At 44.1% G+C, this 24155-nt stretch overlaps 1 protein-coding gene across 1 annotated transcript in view; it reads left to right on the top strand.

The window, feature by feature from the left end:
* Acsm4 (acyl-CoA synthetase medium chain family member 4) overlaps nt 1-24097 on the top strand; it is a 75703-nt gene extending 51606 nt beyond the window's left edge. Inside the window, exons 3-15 of the mRNA XM_041666607.1 lie at nt 2613-2850; nt 3577-3787; nt 7151-7358; nt 12872-13015; nt 14787-14943; nt 16167-16246; nt 18238-18361; nt 20146-20226; nt 20362-20463; nt 20905-21032; nt 21130-21229; nt 22486-22605; nt 23873-24097. Of these exons, the coding sequence (XP_041522541.1) occupies nt 2656-2850; nt 3577-3787; nt 7151-7358; nt 12872-13015; nt 14787-14943; nt 16167-16246; nt 18238-18361; nt 20146-20226; nt 20362-20463; nt 20905-21032; nt 21130-21229; nt 22486-22605; nt 23873-23959 (1737 nt within the window). The 5' untranslated portion in view covers nt 2613-2655 and the 3' untranslated portion in view covers nt 23960-24097. The remainder of the gene's footprint in view (nt 1-2612; nt 2851-3576; nt 3788-7150; nt 7359-12871; nt 13016-14786; nt 14944-16166; nt 16247-18237; nt 18362-20145; nt 20227-20361; nt 20464-20904; nt 21033-21129; nt 21230-22485; nt 22606-23872) is intronic.
* The last annotated feature ends 58 nt before the right edge of the window (nt 24098-24155 follow it).

Raw genomic sequence — 24155 nt, 5'->3', positions numbered from 1 at the left:
GTCAGTGCAGATCTGTTCACAGCATGTTGCTTTAGATTTGTTTGCATATTGATTTAGTGATTCATTGGGATATGGGAAATTTTCCATGTGGTATGAGAAATAAGAATGCTCCATGAAAAATCATTATGTTTTCACTTGGTGGAAGGGATGAAGATCATTTTTTTTTCTTTTAAGATTGATACTATTCGTAGATAGAAGAGTTTTCAGGATGTTCATGTCTTGAAAGTCTTTCCAGCTCATTAAACTGAGACCGAGAAAAGGTGAAATGAATGGACGTGAAGGTGAAGATGCTTTGGGTGATGGAGCTGGAGTTGGTCCCAGAGATGCAGGGTACAATGGTAGAAGAGTCGGATGAACGGTAGCTTTTGTCCTTTTTTACTACAGTCTTCCAGGATAAATGGGGTGGGGTTCAAATTTTGTTTTATTATGGTTTTGGGTTTGTTGAGAGAGGGTCTCAGTAGTTCCAGCTGGCCTCAAACTCATGAAAATCCTCCTGCCTTAGCTGAGCGCTAGGATCACAGCATGAGCCACCAGGCCTGTGTTTGGCTGTTCTCATGCAGCACTTTTGAGTCTTAGCGATGTACCAGGCAGTGGGCAGGAACTTACAGAAGCCCGACAAGCAGCCAGGAAAGACAGACAGTATTATTGTTACTTTGTTGCACAGATGGGAGTGAGAAGTAATCTGTGTGTGCATCTCTGTGTGTGCATGTGTGTTTGGATGTGCTATAAAATTGTGGGGGCAACTGTGTATGTGGTACATGTTATACGGCATATATATATGTGTGTGTGTGTGTGCGTGTTTGCACATGTGTATGCATGTGTTTGCACATGTGCACGTATGTTGGAAGAGTGAAAGGTGGCTCAATTCTGCAGCATGTTCAGTTGTGAACACGGCCCACTCTTTTCCTCCTTTCCTCTCTGCTTTATTGTGATACCTCAAATCCATTTCCAGAAAATTGCCTGGGGAAGCCACAAATACTCTCTTTTGTTATTGTTTCTTCTCTTTTTGAATCATATTGGTTATTTTGTTTTTTTGCTTGTTTCTTTGTTTTGGTTTTTCGAGACAGGGTTTCTCTGTGTAGTTCTGGAGCTTGTCCTGGAACAAGCTCTGTAGACCATGCTGGCCTCAAACTCACAGAGATCCGACTGCCTCTGCTTTCTGAGTGCTGGGATCAAAGGCATGCACCACCACTGCCCGGCTCTTAAATCATATTGATAATTAACAACACATATTAATTACGCAAGTTAATTCGTTTCATTATAATGTTTCCATGCATGATCCCTGTTTCTACACGGACACAAGAGAGTTTAATACCAACAATAAAAACAGACATAGCTCCTCAAGGGCTGGGGCCAACTGCATTCTGAGCAAAGGGACATGAAGAGGACAGGGAAAGGACACAGCAGCCTGAGCCCCGTGCTCTGTTGTTTATTGTCGCCTGCTTCAGACCCAAGTTCCCTTTGCACCTGCATGTTTTTCCACTCTATGCAAACTAACTTTCTGGAACTAAAAGGCAGAAGGGTGAGGGTGCACACATAGACGAGAAGGCCTATTGAGAAGGAAACACAAAGGACATTGTCCACAAGGTCCCATACTACAGGAGCGTCTGGCATTGGCTCTGCCACCATGAGCAAGACCATCTTGGGAAAGCTACTTCAGTCTGCATCAGCCTTTATGTCTTTACCTGCAAAGGGGAAACAACAGCAGCTCCAGCCTCACAAGCTTTATTGCGCGTGTAAAACAACAGCAGGGATGGGACAGGCTGGCTGCTCTAGAGCGAGAGCTGCATGAACCGTGGCTCTTTTTATTGGCTCTAAGTCACCCTTGGTGCTAAGAATGGAATGCACAGCTATGTAGCTTCTACTCATAGCAGCTGGGTTAGACAAACAGGGCTCGTGTATGGAAATGATAGCGCATGGCAGACTGCTGTCGTCTGAATAATACAGGGTGTGAGTTACGGAAGAAAAAAAGGAAGAAGTAGCTATAGAATTAGATGAAAATACAAATGGAAGAACAGGTGGGCAATTTTATTGCTATCACAAGCTAATTTGAAAGAATTGGGAATACAATCCAAGTATCCTGATTCACGAGCAATAGTGCTCCATGACACTGTGTCGTGACACTACCCACACTGCAGGGATCTACACCTGGAGAGTCCTCTGGACAAGTCGCATACTTCCTGTGCATTATCTCATTAAATCTTCATAATGGGGAGTGACGGATTGCATTACCCCCATACCAACCAGAACCCTGCTATACGGGAAGGGGAACAGTTTTCCCAAAGCTGTATGGCCATGAAGTATGTGGTTCAGGGCTGCAGTGAAAGTTCTCAGTGACTTGTTAGAGGGATCATGGGGAGAGGAGAATAGGCTAGCTGGAATCAAGGGGACTGGCAGACTGTCTCTTCATGGTGGAAGTGGAGGTTTGACGGTTTTACAGCTGTCCAGGTTTTTAGAGCTGATCTGGTCACAGGCAGAATGAAGAAGCGTTGAGGGGGAGGGAAACGACACCAATAGTGACTTGTGGTGACAGATCTATATGAGGATGGAGCGTTCTGCAGGAATCCACTTCCCAACCTCCAGCTGACAGTCCCCACTCATCTACCCCACAGGCATTTCCCACGTCTTATCAAAAGACGAAGTCCTCTGGTAATCATGAAGGTTCTTCTCCAGAGATTTAGATTCATCTGGCTCACCAAGTCAGCCAGCCGGCAATTTCACAGAGACCCCCAACTCCGGACACCTCTGACGCTTGCTGACTTTGAAGCCATAAATCGCCTTGAGAAGCCATTACCCAAGAACTTTAACTTTGCTGCGGATGTGCTGGACCAGTGGTCCCAAAAGGAGAAGGTATATGAGGGCAGGTCTCCACCGGCCCTGTTGTTCTGTCTTCCACATGCTATCACTGCGTCCAGTTCAAATCAATCCTTTATCTCAGCGAGGGCAGGAACCTGGACGGCTTCATGGGGACTTATAAGTACCAAGAGCCCATACACACTCTTCTTTATTCCAGTCAGTTTCTGTCTTTTTGTTCCTCTCAGAGATGGGATCAGATTAATTTAACCTTGGAAACATGCTCCCTCCCTGTCGAAAATAGGCAAACCCCCAGAAGGGGTGTCTTTACAAGACCTGGAGAGGAAAATCTCTTCCCCGGCATACTGAGGAGCAGGTGTGGAGAAGGCGTAGTGGCAGATAGTCTTATCTGCCTTCTGTGGGGTCAGCTTTCCGTGACTGTGACAAAGGAAGTAAGATACACAACTTAAAGAGAAGAAAGATTTCTTTGGGTTCGTGGGTGCAGAGATTTCAGCATATGCTCAGTTAGCCCTGTGGCAGCCTAGGGCGTCCTAGGGAAATGCATTGTGAGGAAGACTGCTCACTCCAGGGCAGCTGAGCGGGAAGGTCCAGGGCCTGGGGTTTGATTATTCTCTTCTTTCCACTGGGCTATGGAGCCACTGGATAGGGACCAGTCTTTTAAGCATATGCGTCTTTAGGAACTGTACCTTTTCACACATGTGTCTTTAGCTGACACCTCCAAACCATAGCATTATTTTCTCTTTCCCATGTGTTCCTGGCCAGTCTGGAGAGAGGCCAGCCAACCCCGCCCTGTGGTGGGTGAATGGCAAAGGAGAGGAAGTAAAATGGAGCTTCCGAGACCTGGGCTCCCTGTCCCGGAAGGCTGCTAACGTGCTCACCAAACCCTGCGGCCTGCAAAGAGGAGACCGGGTGGCTGTGATTCTGCCCCGCATCCCCGAATGGTGGCTCATCAATGTGGCTTGCATGAGGACAGGTCAGTATAACAAACGTCACGGTTGTAAAACAAAGAGACCAAAACTTGAGGATTTTCTGATCTTTCAGCTTTGTACAGCTATCCCTAAAGACAGTAGAAAAATGAAAATTGAAACTGAGAGCAATCATGATGTAATAATAGTAACAACCTTAAGAGAGTGATTGGTGTTACTGTGATCATTTTGCAAGGCACAGTGATGTTAAGACATTTGTCAAAAGTCGTGCCGCTTGAAAGTTACACAGTTAGGGATCTGGGGAGATTGCTCAGGGGTAAAATGCTTGTTGTGCAAACATGAGGACCTGAGTTCCTACATAAACGCTTGGCATCGAGAGACAGGTGCCTGTAACCCCAGCACTGTGGAGCAGAAGCAGGCACATCCTTAGGGCTCGCTAGCTAGCCACGTCTAGTCAAAACAGAGAGTCTAGGCTCACACACACACACACACACACACACACACACATCAAAGCTGAAAGCGAGACTCCCATGGTTCAGAGTTACACACAACGCTCCACAGAAGCCAATGTGAATGTCAGTACTTCTTCACAGCACAGAGTGCTGTACTCCCCTCTCAACCCAGAGTGTGCTCTTCTGAGTGTGTATCTGGATTCTCTGCAACATGAAAATAAAAAAGAAGAGCAAGTATTGGGGGAAGCAGAAACTTGCAAGAATATGAAGTACTCTGGACCCAAGTTGGAAAAACATCCACTCAAAAGAACTGCTATATCCAATTACACATTTTTCCCTAGTGTAGTAATATAGTGCACCCCAGGTAAAAGTGATGGGGGTCAGTGAGCCCTAGCCTGCAGGTTCCCCCGTTTGGGTAAATAGAATTTTTTTGCTCTGCAGCAAACATGCTGACTGAGACAAAAATCAATCCTACAATCCACAGAGTCTAACATACTCACCAGGCCCTTTATCTGAAGAATTCTCTAATTTCTGCTCTAAAAAAAAAACCACCCACAAACTTCAAACAGCAAATAAAAGAAATGAGACTGCGTAAGGACAGATTACTACGGAGGAGAGAAAGATGTCTGTCCAATGGTATTAAAAAGCTTACAGAAATGGAAACAACGTTAAAAAATGATAAATAATTTATAACCTAGCAAAGATGTAAGTTTAGTTGAGGTGCTGATTGCTGATTGAATGTCTGACTCCTGATGGAGTAGCACTTAAAAGACAATTTGCCTTAATGATAACATAATGATATTAATATAATCAGGGGAATTTCATAGGACTTAATATGCTCTTACTGCTAATAAAACAGATGGAAGCAGGAATATAAAAATGTTTGGATTCACAATATGAAAAGGAGACACAAGGGGAAATCAACCATGGTTGGAAGAAGATTAAGAGTGGCTTACCTGTCATAAAATATGCACTTAATATTACTCAACATGGCTTGTTTAAATTATGAAATCGGTGAATATAAACACATAAGCTAGTGTTTAGAAAAACAGTTCATTAGATGAAGGAAATCAGCTGCAGACCTGTTTTCTCCCCAGAATGTCAAATTATTTATGGGAATTTTTTAACTGCTTGCACTCCCCCCATGGCAAACTGTTTTGATTTTTGCTTCAAGACATACAGAGTAAAGCCAAGACACTTGCCATCCAGCAAATATTTTCTGTCTGAAATCCATGAGAAGACCCTGCCCCGACTCCCAAGGTGGCAGTCTAGCCATGGAACACATTCACAAACCCACCAAGGAAACCATACTTGTCAATCATTAAGAACAAATGATGTGTAAGAGAAATTGTTTTGTATTTTTATATTCACTGGTCATTCTGAGATCCTCTAGCATGTTGTATTAAGAGCTTAACCAGTTAAAATCTATTCAATCCTTTAGCATGTTTTTGTTAAGAGAATAAGAGCTTAACCTTGGGGTGGCAGACAGCTCAGCAGGTAAAAGTGATGGCCGTGCAAGTGCAGAAACCTGAGTTTAAACCCTGAGGCCTAAAGGTGGGAGGAGAGCAGGGACTTCACAAAAGCTGTGGCCTGTCCACCACCATAGCATGAGAGTCTCCACGCGCATGCATACACGTGCACACACATACACACACGCATGCACACACAACTTCCTATTTAGCTGATTTCAGAATACTCAGCAAGGACTACATAACTATCCAGCTCAGGTCTTGGGAATAATGGAAGTGTCTTTTTGGCTTCGTGACCCTTGGGAGAACGGTCATCCACCGGCATGCGATACGTACTGAGTGAGGTCATGTTCTGCATGACGTTGTCTTCATGAATTCACGTGAGAGAGTCACACCACCCTCTCTCTGCCTTACATCTAATCCTGCCCCGTGTGTTCTCATGGGGAGCTTTGAAAACCTGTCTCTGGCTAGTGTGTAGGATGAAGGGGGATTAATCAAACACTGCCCTAATCATCTAGGCAAATCTTGGCAGTACCAGACCATTGCATCAGCGATCAGCAGGCTGGCCCTGACACTCACCAGCAATCTCAAAAGCTGCCTGCACCTAGCAGGGCGGCTTTGAAGGGTAATCCTGGGTTACTGAGATGGCTCAGTTAGTAAAGGCACCTACTCGCAAGCCTAGCTACAGGAGTTGAATACCAGGACCCACAAAAAGGTAGAAGAAAAGAACTTAATCCACAAACGTATCATCTGACCTCAATGAGAAACACACACGCAAAGGCACACACACAAATAGTAGATAAATAAATACATATTTCTTAAGTCTTTGGAGAGTAGTTGCTAAGCATCTGAGCTGTACAATCTATCAAAAAATAGTGGGCAGGCATTTTTACAGCCACATATAGTTTTTCCCTCTGTTCTGTTTGTACTGATGTAAGATGTATATATTAGAGAACATTTGCAAAAAAAAAAAAAGGTAGCACATAAAAAAAAATTCTAGTATCTTGGTACCTTTTAAATTTCTATTATTTTTTCCTCTCAGTCACAGGGGATTATCTTGCAAAACTCACCCTGGTTGAAAAGATTGAATGAGATAATGTTAATAGAAAATATGTCATAAAATGCAACACAAGGATTAAGTATTACACAGTCATTGCATAATCACATTCAAACATGACATTAAAATGGCTCTTAAGATTAGTCCATCATTATGAACCAGATGCTGTCACTTTCCCTATATTATAGGTAAAGAAGGGAAGGCCAGAGAGACCAAAGCCTCAAGGCTAGTAAGTTGCAAGACCAGGACTAGAGCCAAGGGCTGTCAGACTCCAAGGCCAGAGCTCTAATGATCCTACACACCCAGGTCCTGTGGGATGTCCAAAGGAACCAAGACACAGCTGAGATCTGAGTTCTCCCCCCCCCAACACACACACACAAGACCGACATTTCCCCATAATCTCCAGAACTCAGGAATTGCTTTCTGTTTCAGGGCTTGTCTTCATGCCAGGAACCATCCAACTGACCAGGAAAGACATCCTCTACCGGCTACAAGCATCCAAGGCCAAGTGCATAGTGGCCAGTGAGGATGTGGCCCCCGCGGTGGACTCCATTGTGTCAGAGTGTCCCCACCTGAAGACTAAACTCCTGGTGTCTCCGCACTGCTGGGACGGGTGGCTCAGCTTTCAGGAGTTACTTCAGTGAGTATGTGAGGTGGGAGGTGCTCGCCACCGCACAAATCATAGCTCGCTCTCTGAATCTGCTTATCCAGTGTCTCAGCAGTATCTTGAGCTGATCTGGGGGTCTTCCCCTCTGTGCATCATCTGCATGCAATGCCCACAAAGGCCAGAAGAGGGCATTTGATCTTCTGGAATTATAGATAATTGTGAGCTGCCCTGTGGGTGTTAGGAATCGAACCTGGGTTCTCTGCAGTAACGATGCTCTTAAACACTAAGCCATCTCTCCAACCCCCCAAAAGAATCATTTAACTAAATGACTTACTGGCAAAAGGAAGGAATACAGCTCTGTCCTGACTTTCCTGTTTCCTCCGTGGCTGGTGATGAGTGTGCTATAGAAACTGGCCTCTGCCCAGCTCCTGGGCCACAGTGATCACCAGTCTTGCTTTCATTCCTTGAACATGCTCTAGCTCAGGACCTTTGCACCAGTCATTTTTCCAAGTCGTTTTCATAGCTGTTCCTTCTTGTCAGGTTTCAGTTCACATTTTACCACGAAGTGTTGCTGCCCCTGACCAACTTGATAAGAGCCATGGGCTCTTTTCGCTTCACATCTCTGGTCCCTCGGAATGATCAGACTAGTCTCTTGCTCTCACAGATTTAGGTTCATCTAGTTCACCATTTGGTTCTGTAAGTAAAGTTTTATTGGCACACAGCGGGGCTAACTTATTTTTATATTGTCTGTGACTGCTTTCATGCAATGATGGCAAATTTGGGCAGTTGCAATAGAGACCTTATTGCACACCGAGCCTAAAATGTCTGCCATCTGGCCCTTTGCGGGAAACATGACAGCTCCTGCCCTACATTATACGTTCAAAGGAAGCCAAGGCTTTGCTTGCATATTTGGCTGATGCCTTTGTCTTCTGCATCTAACCATACACAGCTGGGTGCTGATGAATATTTAACAAGCAGTTGAACAAACAGATAGCTTAATCTCAGTTTTCATCTTATGTAAAACAGGGATAAGTACACTGCAAACATCTAATGATACTTGAGGAGAAAATAAGCTAACATACAAAAAAAATTTCCTAAGTTTTTAAAAACTGAGAAAAATGATCATTGATAGCATTATACTTATTTAAGTCACTGACGTTTTGTAAACATAAGTAAGTTGTGAACCCAGCTAAGTGAAATGACATTTCCTAATCTATGAAATCAGGATCATGACAATATAGGGTTGCAGAAAAGACAGATGGGGTAAAGTAAGGGTTTCCATTGCTGTAAAGAAGCACCATGTCCACAACAACTCTTGTAAAGTAAAATTTTAATTGGGCTGGCTTACAGTTCAGAGATTTAGTCCATTATTATCATGGTGGGACATGGCAACATGCAGGCAGATATGATGCTAGAGAATTAGCTAAGAATCCAACTTCTTATAGGCAAAAGGAAGTGGTCAGTGACACTGGGCGGTATCTTGAGCATATGAGACCTCAAAGTCTGTCTCCATAGTGACACACTTCCTCCAACAAGACCATACCCACTCCAACAAAAAGCCACACCTTCTAATAATGCCACTCCCTATGAGCTTGTGGGGGCCAGCTACATTCAAACTACCACAGACAATGCCAAAAACAAATAGCAATTGCAATTGTATTTGAAGGCTGATTCCCACAGAGGATGAGAAGTCGGAGTGGGGTTGGTTGGCTTTGTGTTGACTGGGTGGCTGGCATACCTTCATTTGGAGAAAGCTGGGACTGCCAATGCAGCTTGGTGGTACAGTGTTTGCCTTAGAATGACAAGGCCTTGGACTCCATTCCCAACACTGCAAAAATGGAAATTCAAAGCAGGATGGGGTATATTCAGGAAGTCAAAGCAGAATAATGGAGATCTTAGAAATCAGATTAAGTTACATAGCAAGACACTATCGAGAGAGAGAGAGAGAGAGAGAGAGAGGGAGGAGGGGGCAGGGAGGGAAGGAAGAGAACAGCAGAGATGGCTATAAGAGAGTAAGTTCAGGTTTAGGGGCTGGAGAGATGGCTCAGCTGTTACATACAGTGACTACTCTTCCAGAGAACCCAGGTTCGATTCCCAGCACTCACATGGCAGCTCACAACTATCTGTAAGCTCAGTTCCAAAGGATCCAATTCCCACTTCTGGCCTTCATGGGTTTACATACATGTGGTGCACAGACATATATGCAGGTAAAGCATGCCTTAAGATAATAAGTTATCCACCAGCCACAAATATATCAGGGGTCTAAGAAGATCCAGACGTCTAGCAGGTGGAGAACGTGTGAGTCTCAGGGGTAAAGATAAAAATCTGAAAGTTACCAGGAAAGAGTCAACTGTGAAACTCCAGTGCTCGGGACTCAGGGAAGAGTCAACTCTGAAACTCCAGTGCTCGGGACTCAGGGAAGAGTCAACTCTGAAACTCCAGAGCTCGGGACTCAGGGAAGAGAGAAAAGCAGACTTCAGCGCAACCCTCTGCTCATCTTCCTGCCTCTCAGAGTCTAATGTCTCTTCCCTTAGCAGAAAGTAAACATGTAATGAAAGCCTTGGATTAGTAGGTTTCCTTACTGAATTAAGAAATGTCCAGAGACGAGAGAAGTCCCCTAACCTACGATGTTAAATAAATATTCCCTGCTCTGGTTCCCTAAACATCTGACTTCACCAATATTTGTACTGAAAGGAAAAAATTCAATGATCTTTTTTTCTATTTTTAAGAAAGAGAGTTATCAAAACTATCTCAATATTCTGTGAAACTATTTTTGGCATTATGAGCTGATTATGTTTATTACATAATGGTCTCTATTTTACAGTTTCAATGGAATGGTGTCATTCATGGTTAAAATTAGTTGAGGACTGGAGATATAACTCAGATGAAGACTTTGCCTAGCATGTGTGATGCCATGAACTTCTCCAATGCCTTGTAATCTGGATGTGGTGGCATGTGTGTGATCTCAGCACTTGGAAAGTGGAGGCAGGAGGATATTTGGCATCATTCTCAAATCACAGTTTTCAGCTAGCCTGGGTTCTACAGACAATGCCTCAAAACAAAATGATAGCACAAAAAAAAATTCATTGAAATGAAAACTTTCACTTGAAATTTTTTCAAAAAGGGAAATTAAAAATATAATGCATGAGGCAGGGTCTGGTGGTGTATGCCCTTAATCCCAGCACTCAGAAGGCAGCGGCAAGCATATATCTATAAATTTGAAGCCAGACTGGTCTATATAGTGAGTTTCAGGGCAGTTAGGAGCTGCATAGTGTGTGTGTGTGTGTGTGTGTGTGTGTGTGTGCACATGTGTGTGTGTACTTCAAACATTCTGGAATATGTATCAATTATCCATCACCGACCAAGAGCCTATTCAATACTTACTGATGTATAAATGAGTGTAATATTGTATTCACTTACTGCGGTGAGTCAGAAGTTCATCCATGATTCACCAGTGGCAGCTGGTCTCTGTGCCACATCTTCTTGGTGGGCTCAGCATATCGGAAACAGGTTTATTCATAAGCTAGCGGTGCTGACTGACAGCAGAGGCTCTTGAGTTCCATTTACAGGGCCCCTCCTTCAAGCAAGACAATCTGAACATCATTTGAGGCTGTCCTCCTGTCCCTAAGGGCAGGAAAAACAACCGTAAAGTCTTTGCAAGCTGACCAAGAATCTGTTATGGCACTCTGTTGTGCCAGATTAGGTCATATGCCTCACTGGATTTAAAGACAGAGGACTCTGCTCCATCCTTCAGTGTGGGAGCTATTTGTCCTGGTATGGGAGGAGCTGACGAGCTGTCTGCGCAGACAGCCTTATACTGATTGCTACTACCTAAAATGAATGCTTTCCACCTTAGTACTGACCCAAGTCCCGAGGATGCAAACAGTACAGAGGGCTGCCATAACTGACTGACAAAGCTAGCATGGACCCCAGCTTAACTGTCTTTCATGGTCCCATCTTTGGTATGATGCCAGCATGACCAGGAGAGCTCCAGATGTATGTGCTACATACATTCTATACGTGCATAGTATTCATGGGCTGCGAGAGAGGATGGATGGGATGATGGGAGGTGGACAGTGTCTCTACTACTGTTTTTTTCTCATGAAGATGTATGCATGGGGTTCATGCCTGTGTGTGTTTTCATGCACACAGGCATATATATGAGAGTCCACATGTATGTGCATTTAAGTAAAGGCCTGAGGCTGACATAAGATGTCTTCCACAATCTCTCTCATTACCTTACTCATTGAGGCAGGGTCTCTTGTTGAACTCAGAACCCACCAATGTCACTAGTCTGGATACTAGTCTGGGTAGCTAGTTTGCTCTAAGGCTCCTGTCTCCACCTTCCAAGCAATGGAATTACAGATGGGCCACACACCTGCCTGGTATATACATGGGTGGTGGCATCCAAACTCTGGCCTTCATGGGCCATCTTCCCAGCCTTCATTACCCTTTTGTAAAACAAGCAAATGTCTCCTATAAGTAGGGCTTTATACGTATTGACTAAAATTCTCCCAGGCCCATTTTTAAACCAACCACTAAAAAGGGAAAGAGTGATCCTGATTGGCTTAGATTAATTATGCCTAACTGAGGTACTTCTCTCCCCAACCCACCCCTGCAAGCAAGTTGCTACCTAGTACCTGAACAAAATCACGCTTTTATTTGCTCAGGGAAAGGAGAGGATGGCTACTGGTAGATACTAGCTGTTTCTGTCAGAGTTATTGATGATATTGAGCAACGAAAACATTTTTAAGTCTGATCTCAATGTATTGGACTTTTGAGTCTAAAGGTCTTCCTCTATGCCACAGTTCTTGAAATGGTATTGATTTACAAAGATTCAATGCTATTTTCAATTTTTTATATAAATTACAAAGACATTGAGATAAATGATGGAGGAGGGTCATCTTTCTATCTGTTGCTTTCGTTGCTTAATTAATAAAGAAACTGCTTGGCCTTTGATAGGACAGAAAATTAGGTAGGCGGAGTAGACAGAACAGAATGCTGGGAGAAAGAAGCCGAGTCAGGCAGTTGCCATGATTCTTCCACTCCAGACAGATGCAGGTTAAGATCCTTCCTGGTAAGACACCATCTCATGGCGCTACACAGATTATTAGAAATGAGTTAATCGAGATGTGAAAATTAACCAATAAGAGGCGACAGATAACGGGCCAGGCAATGTTTAAAAGAATACAGTTTCCCTGTAATTATTTTGGGTATAAAGCTAGCCGTGCGGAGCTGGGCGGGAACACAGCCCACAGCTACTCCTTACTACAGATAAAGTGTATGCGCTTTTGTTATTGACTTTGGAAGTTCCCTTGGTTGTCTATTTGGCCTACAGAAAAATGAGCTTTAAAAAGAGGACTTATGCTGTTGAATTTTTGCCCTGATCTTTAGAGTTCCTCTAAGAAGGTCTGGAAGTTTCGGCTCAGGGAAGCTTTGTGGTAGGTTTAGTTCATGACTCCCCTGTAGTGAGAGGGAAGCGAGAGCAGAACAATGACAGAGTGGACTGCTCTGTCTTCAGCCTCCATCTTGGGATTCATCTACAGATCGGCTTCTGAAGAGCACAGCTGTGTGGAGACAGGAAGTCAAGAACCGATGGCCATTTACTTCACCAGTGGGACCACAGGCTCCCCCAAGATGGCTCAGCACTCACAGAGCAGCCTTGGCATTGGGTATGCCCTTTGTGGAAGGTAGGAGAGAAAACTGTGGTTTTGTTCCTGTGTTGTTTGTGGCTAGGTCTCACACTGTAGTTAGCTCTGGACTGTAAATCACTGTGCAGCCTAAACTGACCTCAAATTTACAGCAATCCTCCTCTCCCCACCGCCCAAATTTGGCATTGCAGGAGTGCACAACCACACCCATTCTTTGTTTTGTACTCAGTTTCCCAGGATGCCAGGGTGGGTGTCCAGCTGCCCGTGTGACACCTCTCCTTGAATGGCTATTAAGATATCTCTAACAGACTCAATGTCCCATCCCCACCTTAGCTAAATGGTGCCGTCTAATTAATTGATCAAACAAGAATTTAGGATTGGTCCTTGATTCATAGCATGTCTGCCTTCCTCTCCTCATTGCCAGGGGAATCTACCTACACCGAAGGATCTTTAAAAACGTGTTTACCTAAAACTGTCACATTGCTCTGTCTAATTTTCCTTATCCTGAAAGTTACAGCACTCAATGATTAATCTCAATCATTGACCCGTAAGATCTAGAATAGCCAAGGGATTGTCTTCTGTATGCCTAGGGGGTTGCTATCTTGATTCAGTTCACCGAGGTGGGAGGACCTGCCCACCGTGGGTGGCACCATTCCCTGGACTGGAATCCTGGACTTTATAAAATGGAGAACATGAGCTGAGCACCAGCCATGCATCAGGCTCTGCTTCCTGATGATGAACCAAGTGTTACCAGTTCCCTCAGGTTCCCACTACCAGGACTTCCCAGCAGGGTGGAATCTACCTTGGCGCTGGGAGCAAAACTAAGCCCTTCCTCCTTTGGTCCCCATATTTTATCACAGCACTTTAAAAGTAAACACCTTATCTACTCTTCCCATAACATGTACATGCTTAGTTCACATTATTGTGTGCTTGTCCCTACTCTGTTTCCCTAAAAGAAGAGGTCTGTGTGCTGTATGATAGCAGTGCCTTCTACACAACATTTGCTCATTAAATATTCAATATAGCAATGAAAAATCCCATAAAAGACACCAAACCCAACCCTCCAGTCTACTTCCAAATGACATAAGATTCAGAAAAGTACTTTTAGGTAGAAGGGGGACTAGAACCCTGCATTTGCTCTGAGGCTGCTTCCACTGTATTATAGGGCAAGGCTACTCATCAAAAACACTGTTGTTTAGCCAGGCGGTGGTGGCGCACGCCTTTAATCCCAGCACTTGGGAGGCAGAGGCAGGCAGATCTCTGTGAGTTAGAGGCCAGCCTGGTCTACAAGAGCTAGTTCCAGGACAGGCTCCAAAACCACAGAGAAACCCTGTCTCGAAAAACCAAAAAAAAAAAAAAACACTGTTGTTTGCTTTCCAGTTCTATGTTTGTTTGTTTGATGTGGGATTCCCTCTGTATGCTGTGAATACCATTGGTTAATAAAGAAACTGTCTTAGGCCTGTGATAGGGTAGAGTAGAGTTGGGGTGGGGGGACTAAACTGAATGCTGGGAGAAAGAAGGGCAGAGTCAGAGAGAAGTCATGGAGCCGCAGCCGGAGACAACCGTGCTGAAATTTTTCTGGTAAGCCACGACCTGTGGCCATACACAGATTACTAGAAATACATTAAATTAATATGTAAGAGATAGCTAATAAGAAGTTAGAGGTAATAGGCCAATCAGTGATTTAAACAATATAGTTTCTGTGTGATTATTTCACGAGTCTGGGCGGCAGGGAAATGAACAAGCGGCTTAATACAACATTTGTTTGTTTGTTTGTTTGTGCTCTGGTCTGTTGCTTTTCTGTGTGTAGGTATTGGCTGGACTTGACACCCTCAGATATCATGTGGAACATGTCAGACACTGGCTGGATCAAGGCTGCCATTGGTAGTGTGTTTTCTACATGGCTTCGGGGTGCCTGTGTTTTTGTGCACCGGATGGCTCAGTTCAACACTGATACCTTCCTGGATGTAAGTCTTGATCCCACAAAACTATAAAGAAGGGATTCCTCAGACTCCAGGGCTTCCCAAGGTTCTGGAAATCAGTTTTTTTTTTCAAGAAGCAATGTCTCGGGTAGTTGACTTCTGGAAGTTTGCGGGTGGAGGGGAATCACCTACCACACTGTCAGAGGGAAGTCCAGGCAGCAGCTGTAGGTCACTCAGGGTTCACACGTGTGGATAAAACATGGCAGCGGAGGAACATATTTCTAAAAAGCAGAAGACTGAAGTTTAAACACAGTTGTGTACAAACTGTGTGACTTTTTTTTTTTTTGCTAACTGATCTAACACGACAGATTGAAGAAGGCCTTAAGAGAAATTTAATAAGGTAAAGGAAGAGGGCTCTCTGCATCAAGTTTAGCAAGCATTCTGAAAAAGAATGGTTTACTCCACAGTTTCAACACCTCCTTTGCAAAATAAGAGCATTGTTTACTTTACAAAGAGAATGTAGTTGTAAAAATCTCTAGAAGACTGTGTCGTTCTCAGAGGTATACGTTACCCATACTAAAATGTTAAGCCTCTGACACGTAGCGAGAAAGTCCGTTTTACAAATTAAGAGTCATTTCTGACATCATGACAGCGCCGCTGGCCTGCACCCTTGAGGACAACACTGCCCGGAATGCTCATGTTTAATTCCACCTGCGAACACGTTGACCGATGCAGCGGAGCCTGCTCCTCCCCTAAGGGCTTCCCTGAAGCACAGCAGTTTCACTAGACTTTCAGGCTTGACCTAAGGAACTGGAAGTGGAGCAAGCCCAGCACAGCTTAAGTCCCTCTAAAGTGCCTGTTCCCGCACTTGCTTGCTGTTCTCTGGAGGCTGGCTGTCCTTGGCAGAAATGGTGCTGCATGTGTCTGGGCTCAGTGCAGCACAGTCACGTGGGCAAATATGGGTATGAGTTCACAAGAGTTCACCATATGAAGTTCTGAAGTTGAGTAAACCAGTTCATGCTTTGGATTGCTGTCAAACTCAGCACTTCACCTACTGAAGCTGACAGTATATTTTCCTTTTTGTTAGGGTGGTAAATTTTTCTATTAATTAGAAACAATCATCATACCACTAATGACAGCTGGTGACTATTTACTTTTTTTATACCATGTGACTAGCAGGCAGTAATGGGAAAGAGAGGTTGGAAATGTCATCTCCAGCTTGGTCTCTAGCTGACCACTCTTGACATGTCTGTCTTTCTGCCATCCAGACGCTTACCATGTATCCCATCACGACCCTGTGCAGTGCTCCTACTGTGTACCGGATGCTCGTACAAAAGGACCTTAAGAGGTACTGGGCAGAACTCTCCATTGGAAGCACAAGCAGAAACTATCATCCAGCATTACAGAGCTTCTTCCACCACTCAGGGTGGCCCACGAGCCTGCATCTCACAGTATTGACATCTGGACCAATTAAGATTGTGTCCAGGAGCTATTCTGTATACTGTGTGATGCTGAGAGGAGGCCAGTAGCATTGTTGCTCCTTTCCCGACATTCATGATAATCAAAATGCCCCAAGATGTTACCTAGTACCTTATGGGGACAAAATCATATAGCAGCTTAGGATCCAGGGGAAGGGTTAGGGAGATAGCTCAATCAGTCACATGCTTGCCACTCAAGCATGAGGACCTGTGTTTGATCCCCAAGAAACATGGGAACAGAATCAGCCCTTTCACTTCAAGGCAAGACAGGAAAGCAAAAAGCATACCTTTGCGTCCTTGAAGAAAAGCTAATAAAACTTGTGACTTCGGGATTATAAATGTGCTGGTCAAACCATCTGCCTGTCAGGTAGAGTTGCAATGTAGTTTTTTATATAGCTAATTAAAATTAAGCACATGGTGTTGTGTGAAAAGTTCCTGGGGAGACAAAACAACACACATCTGCTTACCCCAGATAGGCAGACAATGACAGACCAAAGTACAGACACCATCAAAGTTCAACTTAGTGAACAATGAGTTTTATTGGGGTTACTTACTTGAGCTTGGGTAGGGGTTACAGGAACGGAAATGACTCAGAAATAGCAGTATCACTAAAGTCTACCCCAGTACCAGCAACAGCTCACAAAAGCTGGGAACCTGGGACTCACTGCACAGCCTGACAGCAGCTCTACAGTTTGGTAATTGTCCTTTCCAAGTAACGTGGTTGGTTTAAACCTCTTGCAGGCAGCTCGGATGTTTTCTGTTTCTTCCAGACAGCTGTTGTGGTCTCAGCCTTCTCTGCAGATCAGTTTGTCTGAGTCTTCAACTTTTATTGCTTATTCTGGCAGGGAGGGGTGTGAATTTGGTAAGTTTCAGGAACTTCCTGAAGCTAGTTTGAGTTATTTCCTTACAGTTTTAAGAAGCTTCCCTGCAGGAAGGAATGTCTCAGTCTTGAAGGAAACAGTTACACAACACATGGAAAGAGAAAGAAAAGAATCCTTGAGACCTGTAGGCTTGGCTATCTTCCTTTCCCACTAAGGCTGGATGTCCCAGGGAGGAATGCTATGAGAGACACGGACAGACATCCCTTCTTTTCTTGTCAGTGTCGCCTTCTTGTGGCTATCAACGTGAACATCTTGGCTCACATTTCAAGCATAACCCAAAACTATATAGGGGTTACTTGAAGATAGAAGATATATTTTGTCCATATAGCCTCCTGTTTCTTTGAGGTCCTGTCATGTATGCTGAGTCAGACTGTCCCAGGCTTTCTTGTAGGGATCCAATTGGCCACTAGTTAAAAACAAAAGATCAAAAGTCAAGCAGGCAGGGCTTTGCTACATGCTTTCACCTCACTAAAACCCCATTCATTTCATGTATGAGTCTGTCACAAGGATTCAGTGTGGATGACATGCTTGGGCAATCTGCCTGAATCTGGTCACAGTGCAGAGTATCCCACTTGATGCTCCATTACTGTGGAGGTTTTTACAACTTCCCTAATCTCTCTAGGCCCCTTAGCCTCCCCACCTGTAAAATGGGGCCTGTGAGAAATCTAAGTATTCCTACCACCTAATCTGTATTATAAATGATATAACACAATCGTAACTATAATACTGTGTGTTATTATTAGCATTTTTCTACCCTTTTCCCCTCTACCTTCTCCATCTGCCAAATCCAAGTTTCTCCAGGAACCCTCTTTTCATCACTCACGTGACTAGAAGATATCCAGCAATATAGGAGGTGTTCAGAAAATACTTTAGCCATGAACATTTCTGGGACCCATTTCTCCTAGCTCTTCTGTTGCTTGAGCATCTGAACTTGTGATGAAATATTCTCCCCCAAAGACCAGGCAACTCTGTCTCTCCAGATACCAATTCAAGTGCCTGCGGCACTGCTTGACAGGAGGGGAGCCGCTCAACCCAGAGGTGCTGGAGCAGTGGAAGGCGCAGACTGGGCTGGAGCTCTACGAAGGCTATGGACAGACTGAAGTGGTACATTTGAAGGGCAAAGCTTAAGTTTCGAAGTTTTTCCTCAATGGCCATGGGAGATTGGGTCCAAGATCCTAGAAGATAGCAAAATCCTCAAATGTTCAGGATTGGCATGGAACTTAAACACATCTTCCTTTATATTTTAAATTGCTAGATTACCTATGACACCAATACAATGTAAAATTACTATTTGAAGTTACTATTTAATAGCTGCTTTGCTGTGTTAACTGGGAAATAACAGGACAGCAATGCTTAAATATATACAATATAGGTGCAATATTTATTTATTTGTTTGCTTGCTTGCTTATTTATTTTGGTTCTTCAAGATAGGGTTTCTCTGTGTAGCTTTAGCTGTCTTTGAACTCCTTCTGTAGACCAGGTTGGCCTCAAACTCAGAACTCAGAGAGCCACCTGCCTCTACCTCCTGGGTGCTGGGACCCAAAGGCGTTTGCCAACACCTCCCAACAGGTGAAGTAAACCTGCATTTTTCAAACCCTTAGTTGATTCCTTACAGAATCTATGCATATGGAAAACTGGCTGTCTAATGGGGCTTATTCAGCCCCAGGATTGACCACTGAGTCCTTGAAGTGCCCCACTCACGCTCCAAATCTTTATGACATTTCTCAGAATATCTTTTTTTTTTTTCGAGACAGGGTTTCTCTGTGGTTTTGGAGCCTGTCCTGGAACTAGCTCTTGTAGACCAGGCTAGTCTCGAACTCACAGAGATCCACCTGCCTCTGCCTCCCAAGTGCTGGGATTAAAGGCGTGCGCCACCACTGCCCGGCTTTCTCAGAATATCTTGTTGCAAATAGTTATCATAATTTGTGAATTGCTCAGCTTGGGATGCCTAGAGGGGAACTATTATTGGCCTTTCTGCCTCTTCCATGCCCAGGAGCTTTCTCGGGAAACTTCGAGACTGATGGGCTTTTCCATTGCACTGAGAAGTACCTCCCCACCCCTGAGAGCCTCTGGGAGAACTTATTCCAATGTGTATACAATGGAGCCTAGAAGGCATGGTTTGCAGCTGAGTGGTCCTCAGCTACGTGTGGCAGGATATGCCTGTCATTCCAGTTCACAGGCAACTGAGGAAAGAGGACCTCATATTCAAAGCTAGCCTTGGCTATATCATGGGTATAAGGTTACCCTCAATTATAAGACCTTTAGACCTTGTCCAAACCATAACAATAAGAAAGAAGTATGGTTCTCAAAACAACACTATAGATACCATATAGAAATATAGCGGAATGAAAATCCTTAGATCCAACATCACTGGATCAGAACCTTGAGGGTGAGGCTCGCCCCAGAAGATAACCCTGCATTCTGGAAAATCAGGCAAAATAGTGGGGAAGGGACAGGGGCAATGTCTGCAGAGGTCAGAAGAGAGTATTGAACCCCTGGAACTAGATTTACAGGCAGTTGTGATCTGTCAGGCATAGATGTTGGGAGCTGAACTTGGGTCTTCTGGAAGAGCAGTTTGCATCGTTAAACACTGAAACATCTCTCCAGCCTTCTCCATCTTTTTGTTTCCGTGTTTGTTTTTGAAACAGGCTCCCTCACTGAACCTAGAACTTACCAATTAGGTTAGACTGGCTGGCACCTCCCCGACATTAGGCTTACAGGTTCACAACCACCACACACAGCTTTTTATGGGAGTGCTGGAGATCAAAACTCAAGATCCCCATGTTTGATGACAAGCACTTTATTAACTTGGCCATCTCCCCAATCTCCAAAACTGAATCCAGTTTGTCAGAATTTATGCACCTATATAAAACATGTCCTCTTTATAGGGAATAATTTGTGCCAATCGCAAAGGACAAGAAATTAAACCGGGCTCCATGGGAAAAGGAGTGATGCCCTACGATGTGCAGGTAGGTTGAGAAAACAGCCGGAGAAAGAGGAAAGAATGCTTTGGTTTTCTCCTCTTTGAACCACTCTTCATGACCTGTTTCCATTTTATGAAAAGAAATCGGGGGTAAAGACTCAACTTATTTCTTTTATTCCAGATTATAGATGAAAATGGAAATATCCTACCAGCTGGCAAAGAAGGGGAAATTGCCCTCAGGCTGGAGAACACTCGGCCCTTCTGCTTCTTCTCTGAATATGTGGTATGAACACGAAGAACATGTTAGTCATGCCTGAATACAGAAATGGGCCCAGATTTCATGTCCACCATGCCTTCTATGTCTTTGGGCAAGTGTTAAATACAGGTCTATTTCATTACCTGTAAAATGAGGAGAATGACATCCATTCCATGAGAGTAACATGAACATGAACTCTACATGTAAGAAACCCATTATAATGGCTCTCCTCAGAGAGGAAAGGTGGACCAGCTGAGAGAGAAGTTGAAGGCAAGTCCCAGAGGTCACAGGAAGGTGTAGTTCTCAAATCTTTTGTGTTCTATGCTTGGAAGTGCCCTTTCTAAAAACCCTGACTTCTCTCTTAGAACGATGGTGTGAAAGTCACTCAGTGGATGACTCGGGGGTGTGATGTCACACCCCGTCTGTTCCGGCCAGACTAACCCCCCAAATGCCATCTTTGATTGATAGGACAATCCAGAAAAGACGGATGCCACAATCAGAAGAAATTTTTATGTCACTGGAGACAGAGGAGTAATGGACAATGATGGGTATTTCTGGTTTGTCGGCAGAGCTGATGATGTCATTATATCCTCTGGGTTTGTGGATTTGCTTTCCTAGAAAGGGATGACATGGCAGGGTGGGAGATGCCCTGCTTGGGGAGTGTGGCAGTCAAAGGCTCCCTCTCCTCTGCAGGTACCGGATTGGACCGTTTGAAGTGGAGAGCGCACTGATAGAGCACCCAGCAGTAGTTGAGTCGGCTGTTGTCAGCAGTCCGGATCCCGTCCGAGGAGAGGTAGAGCGCTTGTCAGAACTAAGGCAGCAATTTCATTATCCAGTTCCTCCATGTGTCTCAGGCAAAGGCCAACTCACGGGTACTCCTTAGACTCTCATCATAGGGTACATGTATACAGGAAATCCACTTTACAAATGAGTTCTATCCCAAAGAAGTCTGGAATTCTTTGGGTGGCCCAGGACAGGCAGAAACACCCTTCAATTCAGGGATCTAATCATCCGAGCACTCCTGAGATATTACAGAGGCTCAGTCTCTCTTGTCTGCCTCAGATCCTTCACGTGACTTCCTCCCATCACATACCAGGCAGCTCCAGGCACAAGTAAGCATAACTCATCCTTACCCCACCAGAAAGGAGTGAGTTCTCTTGCAACCGTTTCAATCCCATCAAATATCTAGCCAGTGTGTCTCAGCAATGGTGTAGCCAACTGGCTAGATCTAGATGATATGCTGGGCAAGGGAGCTAAGTGCTGGTCGTTCTGCCAGAACAAGGCAAGGGGAATATAGCTTAGACAACCTGGGCGCTGTTGTCTGTGGGTAACAGACACCTCATAAGCAAAAGCATCAGACTTCAACTCCCACACAACTGTTACAGCTCATTACGGAAATGAAAACAGAAAATCGTGCCAAGGTCCCCCCCAAAATTCCCGTGGGTCTATTTTAGAGGAACATCTCCCTTTCCTCCTGGAGGTTTTCTGAAGACTTAGCAAGCAGAAAAACGTTGGATCAGTATGGCTATCAGTACCCCCTCCGATCTTTTTCTGTCCCCCCCTCTCACATGCCAGTGACCTTCCACAGGGGTATTCTGAACAGCCTCCTCTTGCCCCCTCCACTCTTGATCTAGTCCAATCTCCAAAATATCTTTCTCCTGCCACCACATCCACATCTTTCCAACATAACTGATTTCAACTGAATTCCAGAATTTCTCCTTCATAGTCTTTAGAATCTACATTCATCCTGCTCAACATGCGTCTCCCTGCAGAAGTGTCATGGCATAAATGTTCACCTCGAAATCAAGGACTGCCATATACAATCAGCTGAGCAGAAATGCCAAGTCCAGGTGACAGAAACAGAACTCATGACCCCCCACATTCACAGTCCAGTCCTCTGGAAAGAGATCCCCCGCTGTACTTTATAATCTGGACCCAAGTTCATTCGGCACCTCTGGGTTTCGCACTGCTATGAACAGTCAATGCCTGTGTTCAGCAATGGTTCCAAACCCTGCACGTGTCTTCCAAGCCAATGGCTTTTCTCCACAGGTGGTGAAAGCCTTTGTAGTGTTAGCTGCACCCTTCAAGTCCTCCAACCGTGAGAAGTTAACTGCTGAGCTTCAGGATCATGTGAAAAATTCAACAGCACCTTACAAGTACCCAAGAAAGGCAAGTGCCAGTTACCTTTGTCTGTGTTGGATTTGACTTTAGACTTGTTATGTATCCTAAAAGACACCTTTTGAGTTTGTTTTACTATGGAAGTTTTTGTTCTAAAGTGTTTTATATTTAGAATACTACAAATGGTATTTTTAAAAAAGAACTTAAAAAAAAAAAAACACTGCAGGGGCTAAAGGTATGGTTCCTTGCTGGGTAAGGATCTAAAACCCACGCAAATGCGGGGTGGGTATGCTGGCCCACCTGCCTATAATTCTAGCCTTGGAAGGCAGAGATAGATTAGAACAAGCTGACCAAGGTGGAGATATGAGAACATCAGAACAGGCTGGCTAGCAAGACTAGTCATATCTTAGTACTCTGGCCTCCGTAAATGGTGGAAGAGTAACTGAGGATGACCTCTGTCCCCAATACCAGGTCTCCATAGACATAAGTATACATGTGCATGTGTGCCCACACATAGCTGTGCTCACACACATGCAAAGAAAACACATACAAATATTGACTGCAATACTAAGACTGTTTTCAGGATTAAGTAGGCCCATTTTAAAAGGGGACGATGAATGGAAGTGAATGAATCACCACATACCTAACTTTTAGAAGTGGCACCTGATCTAAAGAATAAACTAGGCTATGGTAAGCCTGTAAGCCCAAGATGTTCAAGTGGCCTCATTCAACTCTCAGAAGACAAGCACATATAAAGACAAAGATGGCCACAGAACCTTCCAGCACTGGAGTACTGTCAGCTGCAACGGAATGACAAGACCACTCCATCTCTGCTGGCATCATTTAGGCCAATATGTAATTCATGGGATTTGATCCAACCATCCTTACACTTTCTCCATTAAAATGAGTAAACTGGTAACTCTGTTGACTTTCAGAAAAGAGATGTGAAGGCATTTAAAGATACAATATAATCTTGAGAGAAGAAATCCAAAACAAAAGTTTATAGGCAAATCAGGGGAAAACTCTACATACTTGATAAATTACCCCTAAGATTTTCCTCAGATTCTTTAGTTCCCAGCCCTTAAAGACCCAAGGTTTTAAAAAAGGGGGCCATTCTCTGAATTAGATGTAGAAGACAGTTGAGTTCTAGGTCTAAACAGAGGAAAGCCAAAAAAAGGGGGGTGGGTGGGTGGGTGAAGCGATTATTTACTTTTGGCAGGACACACAACACTGGGAGCCTTAGTGTCTCCTACTGCACAGACAGTGGGGATGAGACAAATGGAACAAGAGCCTCATGGTGTGTTTTTCTATCAATCAGGTGGAATTTGTTCAAGAACTCCCGAAGACAATCACTGGGAAAATCAAACGCAACGTGCTAAGAGACCAGGAGTGGGGCCGAGCGTAGCTGGATGAGAACGAGGAGGAACTCTGTCAGGGCACAGTTGTTTTAGTACTTGCTTCCTGAAAATTCAGTGACTACACACATTCTTAAATGCTTTAGGATTTGGTTTTTTCCTGTTAGAAAAGTTTTTGTATTGTACGTAGTTAAACAATAAAAAAACAAAACAGCAAAATCTAAACATATTTGAGAAGGATAATGT

The sequence above is a fragment of the Microtus oregoni genome, unplaced genomic scaffold (genome assembly GCF_018167655.1).
Source record: "Microtus oregoni isolate MIOR12 unplaced genomic scaffold, Mior012 000016F_ref0000370, whole genome shotgun sequence".
In the NCBI taxonomy this organism is placed as follows: domain Eukaryota; kingdom Metazoa; phylum Chordata; class Mammalia; order Rodentia; family Cricetidae; genus Microtus; species Microtus oregoni.
Note: the sequence above shows the minus strand (reverse complement) of the source record. Positions and strands in the feature narration are given on the sequence as shown.